The sequence below is a fragment of the Sus scrofa genome, chromosome 15 (assembly GCF_054392235.1).
Source record: "Sus scrofa isolate SSC_HxYL_T2T_F1_AM1 chromosome 15, Sscrofa_HxYL_maternal_Yorkshire_Landrace_v2.0, whole genome shotgun sequence".
Classification (NCBI taxonomy): domain Eukaryota; kingdom Metazoa; phylum Chordata; class Mammalia; order Artiodactyla; family Suidae; genus Sus; species Sus scrofa.
Window position 1 is genome coordinate 142,696,136 of NC_139397.1, and position 19,070 is coordinate 142,715,205.

General features: G+C 42.6%; 1 protein-coding gene across 9 annotated transcripts in view; it reads left to right on the forward strand.

Annotated features, from left to right (window-relative positions):
- The window catches only part of RHBDD1 (rhomboid domain containing 1), a 181,068-nt gene that overhangs the window by 15,666 nt on the left and 146,332 nt on the right, over positions 1 to 19,070 (forward strand). For 8 of the 9 annotated variants that reach the window (XR_014830547.1, XR_014830545.1, XR_014830546.1 and 5 more), the window contains exons 2-3: positions 9,846 to 10,353; positions 11,760 to 11,892. Coding sequence is in view for 4 of the 9 variants with exons in the window: in XM_085001323.1 (XP_084857449.1) it covers positions 9,921 to 10,353; positions 11,760 to 11,892 (566 nt within the window). In the remaining 5 variants the exon portion in view is untranslated. Of the gene's footprint in view, positions 1 to 8,792; positions 9,743 to 9,845; positions 10,354 to 11,759; positions 11,893 to 19,070 lie in introns of those variants that run through there. The other variant, XM_021075274.2, reaches the window with a different exon arrangement.

Sequence of the window (19,070 nt, forward strand, 5' to 3'; positions counted from 1 at the left end):
TGGGAAGAGCCGGATTTGAGCCCTAATAGTCTGATTTAAGAGCATTGTCATCTTGATTTATCTGTATAAGAAAAAAGATGGACCTTCTATCACACTCTGACAGTTTCACATCAAAACTGCTGAAAGGATTTCTGTTAAATTGGGCAGTTACGTTTGGAAGGGTCAGGCTTAAAATGTAAGCTGTGGGATGTATGTAAAATTCGCTTTGGTGACCTCTGGTGGTGAGAACGCCCCCTGGGCTTGTCCATCCGTGGTGGTGGCCATACTTGTTTAGCACCTTGGACAGAGAAATGTAACATCCCCAGAAAGCCTCATAGGCAGATGCTCCATCAAGCTACTGCTCATCCGAGCAGCTCCACAGAGCAGGCTTCAGAATGGCTAGCAAGTGCTGGGTAGTCCAGCTGGTAGAGAAGATGGAACTAATTCTCTGTTCATTGGATTGTGAGAATTAAATGAAATGAAGGATTTATACTTACTGCTTTGTCAACTATAAATAATTGCGTAAGTAATAGTTATTGGGGAAGATATGTAGATATTATAAGACTGAAGCATAGGCTCATGTGCTTAAAGTTGACCAGATGAGGATTTTATATCAGCTAATACTTATATAGTCCTTATTATGTTTCAGGCATTGTTCGGCGTGTTTTGCATATACTAACTGATCAACAGTACTGTGAGACAAGTCTTATTATTATGTAGTATCTGCTCTGTAAATGAGGAAACGTAGTAGACGTACATTGAGTCAGAACTTGACCATGGTCATATAGTTCCTACAGTTGAGGCCAGGATTTGAACTCAGGCCACAGTTACTTTCTGTTAACTATGATACCATCCCGTCTTACAATAATGAAGAAGAGAAAGCCATTCTAAGTAAGAAAACGTCGTGGATTGGAGGCAGGGGATAACATGATCAGATGGGATTTTAAGCAAATGGAGTCAGGCATTATATAAGTAGATTGGTTGAAGAGTGTCAGGTGATAAGCATCTGACTTTTGGTTGGATCTGTCACCACATAGCCTATGATCTTATAATAGTTGCTTCCTTGTCTGGAACATTCCTTAACTTCTTATGTCCTTTTAGTGGTCTTAAATCCTAATTCCCCTGAGATCACGTATTTTGCTTTCCACGTGGATGGCATGAAACTTAAGACAGGCCTTGTGAAAGACACTTGGGACATTGTCCCACTGAGGTGTGGGAGATTTTGTATTTGTTTTCATTTGGAGAGATGATATGGGGGGGGGGGAGAGGAAGGAGGCGCTCTTGTGTATCAAAGGTAGATCTGTGTGTTTAAGCCAGGTCTGGTAGCTTAAAATCAAAGATTCAGCCTGTTGGCGTTTGAGAGAGAGTTTAGCGGTGGTCTCGGCTGGGTAACCCTTATGTGGTTATGAGGATGACGTGGGAGAGATTGGAGAACCATCACGTAAATGGAGATCTCAGCAGCCCTCAAAACCCACAAGTGCTCTCCATTCCCAGTTTCTTCTGGAACAGAGTCCAGGTTAAAGATATTTCCATGAATAAATACTGGCATGTAATTACGGAGTGTCATGAAATTCGTGAAGCTCAGATTCCCATTACCTTCTTAATATTATTTTATTCCAGCTTTCATTTTTTATTCATGAAGTCAGTTTTCCTTCATTTGATTGTTTTCATTTCTTTGTATCTCTCTGCCTTTGATGTGAAATAAGAAAACAGAATCCTACTCTGATTCTCTTTGATTTTATCGTGAATGTAGCTCATGAAGCTATGTAATAGATTTAGATGGCCAGAAAAAAACTGTCATTTATGTGCAACTTGTCGTTAAATTATGATTCCACCCTGGACCCTCAGAGCTCTCCACTCACTAATCAACTCAGGTAGATGAAGCATTCCTGTAAATTGAGCACAGTGTAATGATGTGAAGCCAGACCATCTGCTATTCCATTTAATATTTAAATACTAAGTTTTAAAAATATAATTCACATGTTATTCATCCAACAATTATCGCACTTAGCAACTGTGTATTGCATATAAGCTATGTAAGCTTTTCGAAATGCATTCATGTATTTGAAAAGAGGAAGCAAATTACAAGCTTTTGATTAATAAATTCTTGTTTTCCTCTAAATGCAAATATATATTATGCTATACCATTTTCTTAGCCTCAAAAGTACCTTGAAGATATGCATTTTATAATTGAGTTTTCTCGGGGTTTAAGGGAGCTAATACCTTTTAGGAAAAATGAAATTATGCTAACAAGTGTTATTGGAAGAACAAGAATTATTATTGTGCTGTTTTCATCTATTGGCCCTCTAGTAACAGGTGGTGAAAACCGTCTTTATGTTTGGATTAGAAAAGACAGACAGGAATGATAAGATTTGTGGAGAGTTCAGAAGTGAGAAGAAGTGATCCAGTTCAGGTCATTCCTAGAGAAAATAGACTGTGCTAAAACAGTAAGAGAGAAAAAAATTGCATCTAGTTGTTCCGTGAATATTTTGTCCAAGTCAGTGTGGTATTTATGATGCACTAATTTGTTTCTCAGCTCTTGTAATTTAAAAAGCAGGAGTTTCTATGTTGAGCATATCCATAGCTTTTTTGCTTTGTTTGAAGTGGTAAATTATACTAACGTGCATCTTTCAAAAGGATTTTACAGTGTTTAGAGTCAGATGTGTTGGCCGAAGCCCTGTCTCTGCTGTTGGAGTACATTCACGTTCACTTTTAACATGGCATCCAAGGGGATGGCAACACTAACAGCCTGGCAGGTTCCCCAGGGTGATTTCTTTGGGGTCTCCTCTTTCTTTCTGGAGCTTCCTTTTGGCCTGAGCTTGTTAAACTATTTCTTGGAGAGAGAGAGGGGGAAAAAAAGAGTGATAGAGCAGGAGAGGGAACACATTTGTCTGTGTGGTTTTGTGTACGTGTGACATGCATATTCATATTTTGTTTTAAGCAATGAAAATTTAAGCATGTGCTCAGCATCATCAGTCACTAGGGAAATGCAGAGCAGTCCCACTTCACACCACTAGGATGTCTGTAATGAGAAAGATTGATAAGAACAAGTGCTGTTGAGTGTGCGTGAGTACGGAGAAATTGGAACCCTCATACACTGCTGGAGGGAATGTAAAATGGCACAGAAATTTGGAAAACACTTGGTAGTTCTTCAAAAAGTTAAGCAAAGGGTTTCCATATGACCCAGCAATTCCATTCCTAGGTATATGGCCAAGAGAACTGAAAACATATGTTTCTTAAAAAAAAAAAAAAATTGTACACGAATGTGCACAGCAGTTATATTCATGATTGCCAAAAAGAGGGGACAGCCCAAGAGTCAATCAACCAGTGCAACTGGATAAACACAGTGTGTCATGTCTCTATAATAAAATACCATTCAGCCATATAAGAAACTAAGTATGGACGCTTCCTTCAATGTGGATGAACCTCGAAAGCAGCATGCTAAGTGAAAGAAACCAGACACAAAAGACTACAAGTTGTGTGAACCTGTTTATATGAAATGTTCAGAGCAGGCAAATGCACTGAGATGGAAAGTAGATGAGTGGTTGCCAGGCCCTGGGCAGGGTGGGGAGATGAGTGGGGGTTGATGGTAATGGGGACAGGGCTTCCTTTGGGGGTGATGAAAACGCTGTGGAATTAGATGGTGATGATGATTGAGCAGCCTCGTAAATATACAGAAACAACCAAATTGTGTAGTTTAAGACAGTGACTTTTATGATGTGTGAATTACATCTCCATTTAAAAGAAAGCCACATTTCAAGCACTTGGAAGTCAGGCATTAGCAAAATATCCAACCTAAGTGATAACAGGCCTCTGAAAAATACTTGCCAAGTGATTTGAACAAATCTACATTCTCCTCTATGATTATTTTTTTAGAGAATATGCTCAAAATATATGGAACTTAAATGATGTTTTCCAAAGGCATGGAGATAGTAATAATGACACAGCATCAATCTACCGCACATACGTAGCGGTAAATGTTTTCTTGATTCTTAAAGAGAAACCTCGCACACTTTTGGAAGATCTCAGTGAACAGTTTTCAGATTTGTTGCACTTTTAGTGACCTGGAAGGCTGTTTTCAGAATAGCGTTTGATTACTCCTCTAGAGACTGTAGCTTTTGGAGTTCTCTATTGATCCAGCGTTGTCTCTACAGTGGCTTGGGTTGCTGCTGTGGCAGAGGTTTGATCATTGGCCTGGGACCTTCCATGTGGTATGGGCGTGGCCAAAAAAGACTGTAGTTTCTTTCTTTCTTGTGGAATTAAGTTGGTTACTGTCAGATGCCAAATTGGGAATATAATTTAAAACTGGTGTATATTCTTGCAGTTTAATGGCCTGAGTTCTTCTTGAACATTTACATTGGAAATTGAGATATGTATCTCCATGGTAAATGATAATGATGAAATATTTTGTGCTTTCTAAGTAGAATTGAAAATCACACAATTAGTTTCTTTTCCTTTTTTGTACAATTCCTTTCTCTCCCCCATGAGACACGTTGGTTTCCCAAGTTATGAATTCAGTTTCCTTTGTTTGTTCTCACCACTTAGTTTTTCTTATTATATGCCTGTTTAATTTTTAATTTCTCATTAAAAGTAAATATGGCTAATTTTCCTATCAATATTTCAAGAGGTCTTCCATTTCTCTGTCATAACCTTGATATAGCACTGTCTGGTGTGTGTTACCACAAAATTAAAATGCCATTCTTTTTATCAGATAGTTCTGGCAAAGCAACTCATTAATGCATTTTAAATGGATCAGAGGTTTATTCCTGTAAAGTTGAAATAAATGTTGCTAACACTATCTTGGAACTAAAAATGGCTAAGTGGAATATTATATACAGTGCTATGGAGAAGGTTGCTGAAATTGTAGGAAAAATACTTAGAGTTGAACAGATCATAGACCTTTTCCTTTAGTCTCATTTATTGTATAATGTAGATATATTTAACATGCTAGTCTTGAGTCACTGCACAAACACTTATTAAGGACTGACTGTGGAACAGTCACCGTGCTAGGCTCTGGGTATTCGATGGTGATCAAAATGGGTAAGACCACTCTGCCCTCAGCATTTATGCTGTAGTCATGAAGCTCGCAGTGTGGGAGCACCCAGGGGGCTGGATCATAGTGACCAAAGCAGGGTGCACAGAGGGGTGATGGGACAAGAGGGGTGCACAGGGCCCGGGTAATCACGAGTGTGTAGTTGTGGTCAAGAGTTGGGGCTTCATTCCAGCTGTAATGATAAGCCATTGAAGGAGAACCCACCTTCAGCTTTATAAAGATGCCTCTGAACAGTGGTGGAAGGTGGTTGATGAGGAGCAGAGTTTGCTGCAATGCAGACAAGTTAAGAGGATGGTTTAGACTAGAGTAGTGGCTCCGGAACTAGGAAGAGTGATATAAATTGTTGCAAGAATGAACAAAGTGGAGTGGATGGGATTTGGGGGCAGCGGAATTAAGAGGGCGGAGCACCTGTCGGGTATATTGTCTCCATCTCTGACCTGAACAGCGGGGGAGCTGGAGATTCTGTGTCCTGAGATTTAGCCCCCGGGAGGAGGGGAAGAATTGGAAGGGACCATCCAATATTCAGTTGGGGCATATTGAATATGAGGGGGAAGATATGTTTATGGGGAGGGGGTGGAGTGCAGGGACCAGCCTGCTCTTCCTTGAGCTGATGTAACTGGTTATGGTCTGGCTACTAGTTAGAAGCAGCAAGTCACTTTCAAAACCAACACATTGTACTGGTTTCCAGCTCATCAACCATGCTTCTGTGCTCTCTCCTACAGCTCAGCTTTCTAAAAATTTCAATGTATTTGACAGGACGAAACAGGACTCATTTTATATTGAACAGTTGCTTATCGTGATCTCTTGTCTTTGGTGTTCCTAGAACTGTGCCTGCCTGGCGGACAAGGTCAGGTTACAGATTTGATCTTCACATGAACCGTTGATTTTCTGTTACCTTGTTACAAACAGGCTGCCATTCCTCGCTTTGGATGGCCAACTTTTGATAGCTTATTAGAAAGGAAGCTGGGCCACAGATCTGGTGTAAAATTGTGCCGATTTATCTTTGCTATTTAAAACTCAAAACTTTATGTTCTAGTGGCTTTTGTGTGAAAGCAGAGCCCAACAGTTATTACGCACTTCTCACATTGGTTGTGGTTTCATCTGCCTTCACATTAAGTATATACCACATCATTTTATTCATCTTTTGATTTTTCTTTTCTTTTTTTGTCTTTTTCAGGGCCGTACCTGCAGCATATGGAGGTTCCCAGGCTAGGGGTCGAATCACAGCTACAGCTCCTAGCGACATCTGTAGCCATGCAGGATCCAGGCCTTGTCTGCCACCTACACCACAGCTCGCAGCAACATCGGATCCTTAACCCACTGAGCGAGGCCAGGGATCGAACCTGCGTCCTCATGGTTACTAGTCAGATTTGTTTCTGCTGCACCACAATGGGAACTCCCCATCTTTTGATTTTTCTGCAGCCAATATTTTTGTTCCCTTCAACAAAGGGAAGGGGGCTGGGTTTGCCAGTGTTTCAGTCTTTGTTATACCCCAAGTGTCTGGCACAGGGACTGGCATACATTTGACACTTGAATAATTCAGTTTTTAGAAACCAAGAAATGAGGCAGACAATATTTTTCCTATAAGGCTGTGTCCCTGAAACTTCCTGAGAGATCAAGGCTGTAAAATATACATTTGGGAACCATCCTTATACAAAGAATTATAGAAGCCATGAGAGTGGAATTCCATGAGTATAGTATGCAAAACAGAGTAAGGACAGAGAGAAACTGAAAAGCAGAGAAAGGGGGGTTGCAGGGAGCTGGAAGCAGTGGGACAGTGGTAGTGTCCGTGGCAGTAGGAGCGGTCAGCATTGGCGAGAGAGGGGACAGGTGAGAAAGGATGGGAAGCAGAAGAGCTTTGGGGTTTGGGCTGAAATCAGGCAAGTGGAATGTGGGCCTTGGGTGCACAGTGTGAGATACACTTGGGGAGATTCCACTAACCTTTGTTTATACTCTTCATCAGTAAGGATTCCAGTCGAGAGGGGACCTTTTCTTGAGCAAAGATATAATTACTTCTGATTTTCTGCCGTGCACAGCCTGGTATCATAGGCCACTGTACTGATATTGAAGGGCGTATTTTGTGATTTCTTGTAAGCTGGTTACTTAGTGATCAAAGCCATATTTTCCCATTGCTCCTGTGACAGGTAATGATGTTCGATGTATATAATTATTTAGGGAGATTGCAAACATGTCACAGTAGTTGGAGATTTGAAGATCAACTTGAACGTCAAGGTGAAAAATACAGACCATTTCTCCAAAATTATCCGGGAGCTTATCAGTTGGAATTTTATTAAATTCTCCATTTCATGAGAATGCTGCACCGCTCATTCTCATAATAATAAAAGGTCCTGGCAACAAAGAAACTTGGAGTGTGCTAACAATGAGGGTACACACACCATGCACACCTCTATGTATAATTTTTTCTTGAGCATTTCTTTTGGATGTGATGTTGATAAGAATCCATATGGGATGGAGTAGATTTAAGCCTATTATTAGGCTGCTACCATCTGCAAAGGCTTTTTTCTCCTAAATGAGATTACTTTACAGTAATGAAAGAGTTGCTACCAATTATTCAGTACCTGCTTTGTTCTGGACATGTTACAGTAATCCTGGCCAGGAGGTAATCATTTCTAATTTAATGTGAAGAAATGAAAGTTTTAAGTAATTTGCCCTAGATCCCAGGGATAGCAAGTTAGAGAATCTAGCTCTTTTTTACTCCAAAGCCCATGTACTTCCCAATGTGCTGTCTGAATGGGAATCTTTAGGGTTCCAGAGCCAGTTATATATTGGGTTGGGAGGCAAGAAAACTCCACAGGGTAATTAGAAAACTACTAGTGAGAATTTCTTCAGCATTCTGTTCCCTAATCTGCCTGTTTCCTCATAGCCACACCTGAGGCTTCTTCTTTCTTCTTGTTATGATGGACAAGGCTGTTCTTCCCTCTAAGGGAAGATTAGATTGATTCTTTTGGTTTATCTCTTGCACCTTTATTCCGTGTCTCTTTCTTTATTAGCTTCTTCCCATAAGCATAACCTCATCCCTTTCCAAAGCAAACACCTTCTGTATTAGTTAGTAACTGCCACATAACAAACTACCCCAAACTTCAGTGACGTTAATTTAAAATATCATTTATTTAGCTTACTGTTTTGTGGGACAAGGTTAGTCTGGGCTCAGGACTGACATGCATTTGTGGTCAGCTGCTGATCAGCTAGACATCTTTGCATCTGAGGCATTAGCTGATCAGTGACCAGGGCCATCAGGGTGACTAGAGAGAGCAGGGGTCCTCTGTTGTCCAGCGGGCTAGCCCGGACTAGTCCACATGGTTTCCTGAGAGGGTTTCAGAGAGAGCAGAGGCCTGCAAATCATCTAGAGGCCTTGATTTAGAATTAGAGTCCCTTGCTCTTCATTCTGTCAACCAAAGCAGATCACAAGGCTAGCCCAGGGTGTGAAGTAGACCACTGAGCATGGCAGTCTTCTTCATTGCTAAATCCAGTTCACCCTGCAAGATTGCAGCCACCCGTGCTTCAGGTCTGGCCTCCCTCTGTCCCTGTGTTTAGAACATGGTGTGGCAGTTACTGGTTTAGTTTTCAGGACAAAATGAGCTCCGTAGAGACAGTAACTGTGTTTCAGTCCAGAATTTGGCACATAGTAGGTAACTTTTAAAGTGGACATTCTTGTGAAAGTGAAGCAGTCTAGCTGCTGATATATTGGCAATATGGAATAGAAGATAATATATGCTTGCATTTTATTTTATCTGTCTATCTATCTATCAGTTGTTGCACCTGCAGCATGTGGAAGTTCCCAGACCAGGGATTGAATCCAAGCTACTGCTGCGACCTATACCACAGCTGCGGCAATGCTGGGTCCTTAGCCCATTGCACTGGGCCAGGGATTGAACTTGAGCCACCACAGAGACAACGCCAGGTCCTTAACCTGCTGCGCCACAGTAGGAACTCCTATGCTTGCACTTTTAGAACTTGCTTGCTGATACTGAACAACTTTGGAGCAGATTCTATCCAATATATCAAAATGGAATATTTCTTTAAAAAAAATGATGGGGATGAAGAATTGTCTGGCCTTCTGAGAGAAATCTTTATTAAAGATTTACGTTCTGTCTTTCTTTCTTTCTTTCTTTCTTTCTTTCTTTCTTTCTTTCTTTCTTTCTTTCTTTCTTTCTTTTCTTTCTTTCTTTCTTTCTTTCTTTCTTTCTTTCTTTCTTTCTTTCTTTCTTTCTTTCTTTCTTTCTTTCTTTCTTTTTATGGCCACGCCTGTGGCATATGGAAGTTCCCAGGCTAGGGGTCAAATCGGAGCTGCAGCTGGAGCCTGTGCCACAGCCACAGCAATGCCAGATCTGAGCTGCATCTGCGACCTACGCCACAGCTTGCAGCAAAGCCGGATCCTTAACCCACTGAGTGAGGCCAGGGATTGAACCCACATCCTCAGAGATACTATGTCAGGTTCTTAACCCATCGAGCCACAACGGGAACTCTCTTTGTAGTTTTTTTTAATTGGGTTACGAGTTTGTTTATAAGGAAGACAAGTCACATTTTCATGGCATGTTTGTCAGAGAAAGCATACCCATCCGTTACCTGGGTCACTGGGATTTGGGATGACATTTCTACTTTAGATTATAAAATGAGGAGGGGCATCAGCCATTGTCCTGGATGTTACTCTAGAAGATGCAGAAAATACATGTTTTTCTTGGATGGGAGGTGAGATATACATGATGTAAACCCATCTTTAAATAAGCACTTCTTGTCAATGTACCAATTTTTAACTGTTGGATTTTCATGTCCGTTTTATTTTATGTTTTAGGTTCAGCTGCCTGTGTTTCTTCCCAGATTCCCCAAACCTGGCCACTTTTTCCCATCACTGGCTTGATTTTTAACCATGCAGCGGAGATCAAGAGGAATTAATGTTGGGCTGCTTCTGCTCCTCTCTCAAATCTACCATGTTGGGATCAATAATATTCCACCTGTCACCGTAGCAACTTTGGCTCTCAACATCTGGTTCTTCTTGAATCCTCTGAAGCCGCTGTTTAGCTCCTGCCTTAGCGTGGAGAAGTGTTATCAGCAAAAAGACTGGCAGCGCTTACTGCTCTCCCCTCTTCACCACGTAGATGACTGGCATTTGTATTTCAACATGGCATCCATGCTATGGAAAGGAATAAATTTGGAAAGAAGACTAGGAAGTAGATGGTTTGCCTACGTCATCGCCACATTCTCTCTACTCACTGGGGTGGTGTACCTGCTCTTGGAATTTGCTCTTGCAGAATTGCTGGATGAACCTGGCTTCAGAAGGAACTGTGCTGTAGGTTTCTCAGGTAAGGCAGCTCCATTTTTAAGGTGGCATGCGTGAAGACAGTAAGAGAGATGTGGTTGTTGTCATTTTATGAAGCCAGGGTCCCGGCTGGTGAGGAAACGGGAGTCTGAGTGTCCAAGCGCTGCTGCAGTGTGGTTTTTGGAAAAGAAGCTGATGGGAGGACAGGAATGGGGACTTAGATTTTGCTGTCTCCCAGTATGCTATGTCTTTCACTCTTAGGCAATTTAGACTAGAGTCTGCCCAAAGATAGTTTTGTAGGAGACATAGTCCTGGAAATGTGCAATCGCTTTATCATGGCGGGACCAGAGAAAGACACACTGGTGTATTTGTGGTAGGGAGTTGTCTAAAAAGATGAGTATACCTCTTAAAAATGCCATTAAAATAAATACAGCATGTTCCCATGTTTTAGGAGCCATGATAGTCTCTCTACATAATTCATGCTATTTAATTCCCATAACAGGTCCATAGGGAGTGGCCTTGTCTTGATTTTGTAGTTGAGGATGCTAAAGCCCGGAGACAGTCAGGTAACTTGCTCAAGGTTGGTGAGCAAGTTGGTAAGTTGCTCATCAGTGGCGGAGCTGGGATTTGAACCCAGTCTATACGAATAACCACATGTTACATTGCCTCTCACTATTCCCCCTCACTAGTTCTTTTTTTACATACATCTCACAACTAAATTGCCATCAGGACTTAAAATAGGTGTTCTAAAAATTAGAATGTGGAGGGTAGGAGGGAAATAGTCCTGAAACAGAAGGACGTCGAACCCCTCCCTCTACTCTCCCTGCCGTCCTTCCCCCTCCTCTCTAAGATACATCCTCATGCACCTGATTGTGGGAGAAGAAAGGAAACATGCCCTGCCTTCAACATGTCTTTTCATAGAAGCTAGAGCAATACACATTAATGATGTCTTTTTAAATTGAGTTAAAAATCACATAGCACTGGAGTTCCCTTGTGGCTCAGCAGGTTAAGGGTCATGCATTTTCACTGCTGTGGCTTTCATTACAGCTGTGGTGCATGTTTGATCCCTGACCAGAGAACTTCCACATGCCTCTGGTGTGGCCAAAAAAAAAAAAAAAAACAAATAAAAAAAGTCACATAGCACAAAATCAACAATTTTGAAGTTTACAATTCAGTGGCGCTTAGTACCATTGCTAGTGTCTTATATGTTATATATTTAGTAGCATACTCAAAGCTGGTATGAATTTCTGCATTAAGAAACATTGGAGGATGGTTGCCTTGAAGACTGTCTTTCTGGGTTGACTTGTAAGGAAGAAAGAGCATTAAGTTTCAAAGCAAAAAGTTGGATATAGTCGAATAATCATTTTTACTCAATTAGTTTTCTTTACAAATGCTGATCATCTGCACAGTTGGACTATTGATGTTTGTATGCTCTTTATTCTCTTTTAGGAGTTTTGTTTGCTTTGAAAGTTCTTAACAACCATTATTGCCCTGGAGGCTTTGTCAACGTTTTGGGCTTTCCTGTACCCAACAAATTTGCGTGTTGGGCAGAACTTTTGGCTATTCACTTCATCTCACCAGGGTAAGTGTTTACTTTTTAGAGGATACAGATGAAGAACCTGATGTTCCATGGAGAAAGAATTGCAATAATAATGAAGTAGCCAATTGTCTTTTACAGTGAAGTTTGTTCTTTAAGGACAGAATCCACCCTAATGGTTTTAACGTCAGTTCTTCCTGTTTTTGATTTCTGTCAGCTACTGAACTGTGTGATTTTGGTGCACTTGTCTTACCTGAGTTCCCATTTTCTCGCCTTTTAAGTAGAACCTGATACACAGATTTGGGCATCAATATTGACCAGCCTGTCAATTAATTCTAATAGCAGTAACCCAAAGAGGCACATAGAAACTTTATAAAGATAAAGAATCAAAAGGTCTGTTGGTCCAGTGCTTTCAAGTCATTTTAGCTGCGGAATGTCTTGGTGATGGCTTCTTTCAACAATCTTGTTATATAAAACAATCTCGATATATATAGAATGAACTGTTTTGGGTGGAGAGGCGGCATGGGGCCCACTTCCTTGCCTTAGCTCCGTGTTATTGTGGCTGCCTCGGAGGCGCCTCCAACAGAACCCTAGAGCTCCAGGGAACACAGCTTGGGAACCCCCTGGTATCTGTGACTTTCCTTTACCGATGAGGACAAGGAAATTCAGGAGGTTAAGGGACTCAGTCAGACAGCTCGTGGTAGACACTCCTGGTCTGGGTGTTCCTGGGAGGGTGGCAGTGGGGTTGAGGGGGTACTTTCCCACTTGGGTTCCTTTCAGAAAAAGAAGAGGGAATTGTGTTCCACCAGCTGCACTTCTCTTAATCTGTATAATGCAACTGGAAGCCCCTGGTTTGCTTGTTTGTTTTTACTCTGGGGACCTGGATGCTATTTGGAGAAGGGAGGGATTCGGGAAGATTCAGAAAGAAGTCAGGAGGATTCGCTGCTGTTCTGTTCAGACAGGAGCTTTTTTATTTTTTTCTTTTCTTTGCTTTTGCTTGGTGTGACCGTGTTGGGTGTCCGGGTGTCATACTTGGAGAGTATTCTCCTCGGGCTGTGTGTCAGCCCAGTCACCTCGAGTCCTTCTTTCATGCTGCTTTCCCGTCGTGGGCAGCCATTGCCAGCTGGTCTGTACAAGGCAGTGAGTGGCCACTGAGCACCACTCATTTGCAACTGTATTGTTACCTTGTGACAGTTCCACGAAGAAAGCCTAACAAAATCTTCAAAGTTCTCTTTGCAAAAGGGTCCAGTAATGTCTGTCCCTTGTCCGAACAGCCCTCTCTGTCCCTTGTCACTCACAGCTCCCTGACTTGCTTGATGTGACTTGGTTCTCTGTGTCGACCAGAGACTCTGGTGTGTGAGGGCAACACCCAACATTGATATGAAAATCACTCCCTCATACTTGAACTTTTCTTCTGTAATGAATTCACTGAATAGCGGCGCCTTTAATATTCTCAGGCAACTATTTCTGAAGACTCTCATCGTGCATTTTATTTTTCTGGGAGTCTCCCCCCTTTACCTAGAAAAGGCATGCTTGCATTTTTGTATAATATGCTTATTCTGCATAGAGGGGCCTGATGTTCTGAGCCTGGGAATTAAGTGGAATCTCTTATCTTTGAAAGACGATCTTTTGGTTTTTAAGATTTGACGGCCTCGAGTGATAAACTTCTGATAGCCAAGCATCTACTTATGCATCTCTCCAAATAAAGACCAAGCTGAACACTGGTGCAGGAAACCTCAGAAGGGAGTGCTTCTCTGAGCTGGATCTTGGAAGAATGGGAGAAACCCGAGCTCTCTGCTTTGCATTGTTACTCTCCTGGTGGTTGTCAATTAGAATTTTCATTGGGAAAACACTGTAAATCTTTAGAACAAAGCTGGCTTTATTGACGGACTTAATGAGCTGCGCTTTGGGAGGGAAAAAAAAAAAAAAATCTGCCAAGCAAACATCGGGTGGACCTCTGTGCTTTATGAAAGCCATGGAATTAGTAATTTCCCCCTGTTAGGGAGTTTTATGGAGGGAAGCTGGTCCCAACAGCCGGCCGTTAGGTGCTGAGAAGCGCGTGGCCCTGCCCAGCAGAGTGAAGTCATTATTTGCTGGGGGCCCTTGCTTTCACTCTGCTCCTGTGTCCCTTGCTTCGGTGATTGCTCTGCCTCGCATGGTCTTTTCTTCCCGGGGCCCTGGTACTTGGTGGTGTCTGAGGAAGTGACCCTGCTCTGGAGGCAGCGAGGAGGGAGGTGTGCAAGCAGCTTCCTGAGGCCACCGCCTCACAAGCTGCCCCTTTGCCGCTTCCCACCTCCACCTCTCCTCCCCAGTCCCCACACCCACCCCTCCACCCGCTTCTGTTGATGGAAGGAAGCAGGGGATCTGATGCCAAGTTTGACTTTCTAGCCTAAATTATGAATGTCTCCTGTTTCTTACATAAGCCTGCGACTGTCTAGTCCAGAAACCGAAGCTCAGGGCAGCGTGAAGCTCAGGGAAACGAACATCACCAGAGCCACGGGGTGACCAGGCTGGAGGACAGTGGTCAAGGGTGAAGGGATCTTGGAGTTCCCGTTGTGGCTCCGCAGGTTGAGAACCTGACGTAGTGTTTGTGAGGATGTAGGTTCGATCCCTGGCCTCACTCAGTGGGTTAAGGATCCAATGTTGTCACAAGCAGTGGCTAGGTTGCAGATGTGGCTCAGATCTGGTGTTGCCATGGCTGTGGTATAGGCTGGCAGCTGCAGCTCTGATTCGATCCCTGGCCTGGGAACTTCCATATGTTGCTGGTGCTGACCTAAAAAGAAGAAGAAAAAAACAATAGAGTGAAGGGACCTGGGCTCACATGCCAGCCAGGGCAACTCGGGCAATTCATACAACTTCTCTGAGCCTCGTTTCCTCATCTGCAAGATGGGGATATGACTTACCTTCTCTGATGCGTATGTCAGTTTTAAAGAGTCAATTCGTTCTGTATGAAAGTGCTTTATAAACAATAAAGTACTTAATTGATTCCTTTTACGATAAGATAAATCACTGAAAGTGTGTAATGTCCCTGGAGAAGAAAAAAAAAAAACAAAAAACAGAAAACTACACACTTGATTTCTTTTTCTTCTGAATATTAATAAACCAGATGTTACTTACTTTTGTTTGCTTGAGCTTTGTCTCTGCCCTGTCACTTTTTCCCACCCTGAGTGACAGTTAGCCAGCTAGAAATTCCTGTGAGCTATTCTTTTTGCCTTTTTTGTTTGTTTTGTTTTGTTTTGTTTTAGAGCTGCACCTGCCACATATGGAAGTTCCCAGGCTAGGGGTTGAATTGGAGCTGTAGCTGCAGGCCTACACCACAGTCACAGCAACGTGGGATCTGAGCTGGATCTGCAACCTACATCACAACTCACGGCAATGCCAGATCCTTAATCCACTGATCAAGGCCAGGGGTCAACCCTGCATCCTCATGGATGCTAGTCAGATTCGTTTCTGCTGAGCCACGATGGGAACTCCCCTGTGAGCTATCTTAAAGCCAGAGGGAGCAGACCGTGACTGCCTTTGGACCCTAGGAGATCCTCCAGTACAACATGGCAGTTGTAAAAACGCAAGCCCCTCGGCCTTGGGTACCACTTCCGTGATGATGTTTGAGGAGGATGGCTGCTTTGACCTTACTGACATCCTCTTGGTTAGATTGACCAAATGAGAGAAAAAAATAGGTTTAATATGTTTTTTTACTTGTTCCAATTTTTTAATTGTAAACATTTTCAAACGGTAAGTTGCCAAACCATTTGACAATAAATTACAAACTTCATAACTTTGCCCCCCAAACTTCATGCTTCTCCTAAAAATGTATTCTTTTACATAATCACATTACTATTGTCATACTGAAGAAAATGAACAGCAATTCTCCAGTGTTGTCTAGTAATTGGTTCATCTTCAGAGAGCCCCATTTTTCAAAGTGTCCTTTGTAACTGTGGGGTTTTTGGGGGGGTGGTGGGGGCAGGAGGTGATGAAGGATGACCAGGATTCAGTAAATGTTCCCATGCCACGTAATACTTCTTTGCTCCCTTTTCCTTTAAGGAAGCCCTTCTGCCTTTTTATTTTTCCATGACATTGAAAAAATGAAGGTCATGGAAAAGTTCCGAAAGAAACTAGGTCTTTTCTAGGTTTCATGGAATGTCCCATGTTCTAGATTTCTCTACTGTTTCCTTCTATAGTTATTTGATGTATTCCTTTAGCCTTTGCTTTTCTGTAAACTGGAAACTAGGTCTAAAGTTTTCATTACATTCAGATTAAACTGTTTTGGGGCAAGAATACTTCAAGTAAATGACACTGTACACTCCACATTGCATCACATCAGGAAGGACATATTGCCAGATTGTCCCTCTTAGGAATTTGGAGTTCGATCATTTGATTAAAGTATTCTTTATTGTAAGGGGGCGTGTGTTGCTTTGCAGCTGACAGGTAATCTGTCGTGTGATACTTGGGCATCACGCAGATGGCTTGTTCTCAGCAACCTTTTGCCTTATAATCTGGTATATATCCGCGAGGAACCTTGTCTGAATGAGTTATTTCAGGAAGCGTTGTAAACAATGATTTTCTGATTCTGTCATTCCTCCTACATTTTTTTGGATGGAGTTAATCCAGGGTTGACGGTTAAGACCTAAAGGCAAGGAATTGAAGAGCATGAGTGTTCTATCAAGAGCAGATCTTAGTTTTATGGGCTTGAATCTTATTCAGTTTCGTGGCTCCTTTTTTTAAGAAAAAGATACAAAATTAGAAACAATAGTAAATATTTTCAACGAGAAAAGAAAGCACAACAACTTACGTATTTTTAAGAGCCAACAAAAACTACCAACATTACAAAATCCATAAAAATAATATAATATTATGCTGACTCCCTGGCATGTCTCTATATTTCCTCCACAGGTTTTGATTTCTTCCTGATATGGCAAGAATTAGGCAATAGCATTTCCTTGGGGAGAACACCATGGTACATCAAAATGAACTTTTTATTAGCAAGAGTTTAGGCGAACTGCTTTCACAACTCATCATGTGAATGTTCAGAATTGTACTATTTGGGAAAATGTCTCTCACGGTGCTTTTATATACATGCTGTAACGTTTCAGGGCTTTTCAAGTGTTCTTTTGCAGAGACTGATATCAGATACCCTTCAAATTGATTTGAGTGTTGTCTGTAATCTTTAGTGACATAGTATGAGATTTACATTTTCTTTTGCCACTGGTATCAACACTCTGGGCTGCATCGGCAAGAAGCATAAATGCTTCACTGATGTTCTTATGATTCACCCCTCTTCATTAGTTGCATAACCAGACATCCAAGAACCTATTCCTTCCTTCTGTTCACAGCTTTTGATAAGATTTGAAAATATTTTTGTTTGAGAGCTACAAACACAGGAATTCTGATAAATTGCATTTTGCTTGATTCTTGGAAAAACAGAAACGGCAGTCGGGTGGGCACTCAGGCACCGTTCACTGCATTATCCCGTATATTCCTGGTGGAGGAGAGCTTCTCTTTAGTTTCTGTTTTGACTGGGTAGTAATGGGAACCGAATGCACCACTTACAGTGCTACATGCATGGTTATTGGAAGAACTTTCCAGACCCTGTTTTCCTTCTCCGGGGCTGGCTGCCTTAGGACACTTGAGAGTACTGCAGGACCTCTGCTGCTGGCCTGCGGTTTCCGTTCTGGATAAGGACACACAAGGGGTACTGGAACATTTCTAGGGACTTCCCATTGTGGCTCAGCAGTAACGAACCTGACTAGGATCCATGAGGATGCGGGTTCGATCCCCGGCCTCGCTCAGTGGGTTAAGGATCTGGCATTGCTGTGAGCTGTGGTGTAGTTTGCAGATATGGCTTGGATCTGGTGTGGCTGGGGCTGGGGCTGGCAGCTGCAGCTCTGATTCAGCCTGTAGCCTGGGAACTTCCATATCCTCAAGTGCAGTCCTAAAAAAAGAGAGGAAAAAAAAAAAAAAAAAGGGAATATTCCTGGAAGTCATTTGTACACTGTAGTGACTAGCAGTGACTTAACTCTGCACCAGAATGACCACGAACCACATCGGTGAGCCCCACTGAACCCAAATGAAAGGTGTCTTCAACTCAGTTTCCCTTTAGCTAAATCCCAAATATGCCTGTGGCCACTCCAGTGCCACCTGACCTGGGAGGAAGTGTGGCAGAGGGAAGCTGGAGTGGGGAGGGAGAGAAATTTTAATCAATTGTGGTCTAGATTGCTGACCTTTGTGAGTTTTACAAAAGCACAGGACCATGTGAACGTGTTCCTGGGACCCCTCTCATGACTCTGAAGGATTTCTGGCCAGTGAGCCCCCTGACGCTTCATGAATTTCTTGGCAGGTTTGCCTGTGGGTCCTGTGCCATGGTTGTTCCAGTGATGACAATGGGAAAGGGAAAGAAATGAGACTGAAGAGGCCTGTGGGTGGATGGAGGGATTAAGAGACAGGAGGTTTTGTCAAGTTTGAAAACTGAGAGCACGGTGAGCTTAGGAGTTGGTGCTCAGAGAACCAGATGTTGGGGTTTGTGTTGCAGGAGACATGGTCCTGAGCATTGAGGATTGAGATTGAGAAACGGCGGAAGGGATGGTCGCGGAGTCAGGGAGGCTCAGGGTTGTGAGGTGAGGGTGTGGGGTGGATTATCTGCAGGAGAGGCGAAGCTTCCCAGGAGGACTGCAGGAGGCAGGGGAGAGACTGAAGACTGTGACACTATTCGAGAGTCTCCCGTGGATGCTGGGGAATGATACTGGAGGCATCTGTATTAGTTTCTTGTTGCCGCTGTAACAAATTACCGCAACCTTGGTGGCTTAAAACAACAACGCTTTATTCTCTCATGGTTTTGAAGGCCAAATGTCTGAATCAGTTAACACTGAGCTGAAATCAGGGTGTTGACAGGGCTCTGTCTTATGTGGAGGCTCTGAGGGGACTCTTGCCCCTTGCCCCAGCCCCTCAGGTCCCAGTGCTTTCTCCTCTTCTATCTGTGTCAAGTCTTCCTCTGTCTCTGTTTTCCAAGGACACTTGAAATTGATTCAGACCCACCCTGTAATCCACAGTCATCATCCCACCTCAGGAGCCTTAATTTAATCACACGTGCAGAGTCCTCGCCATATAGGGTAACAGTCACCAGGTCCAGAGATGAGGACGTCTTTGTCTTTCCAGGGGTCGTCCCTGCTATGTCAACAAAGATGTTTAGGAGGTGGAGCTCAGATTTGACACCGCAGACTATTTCTTAT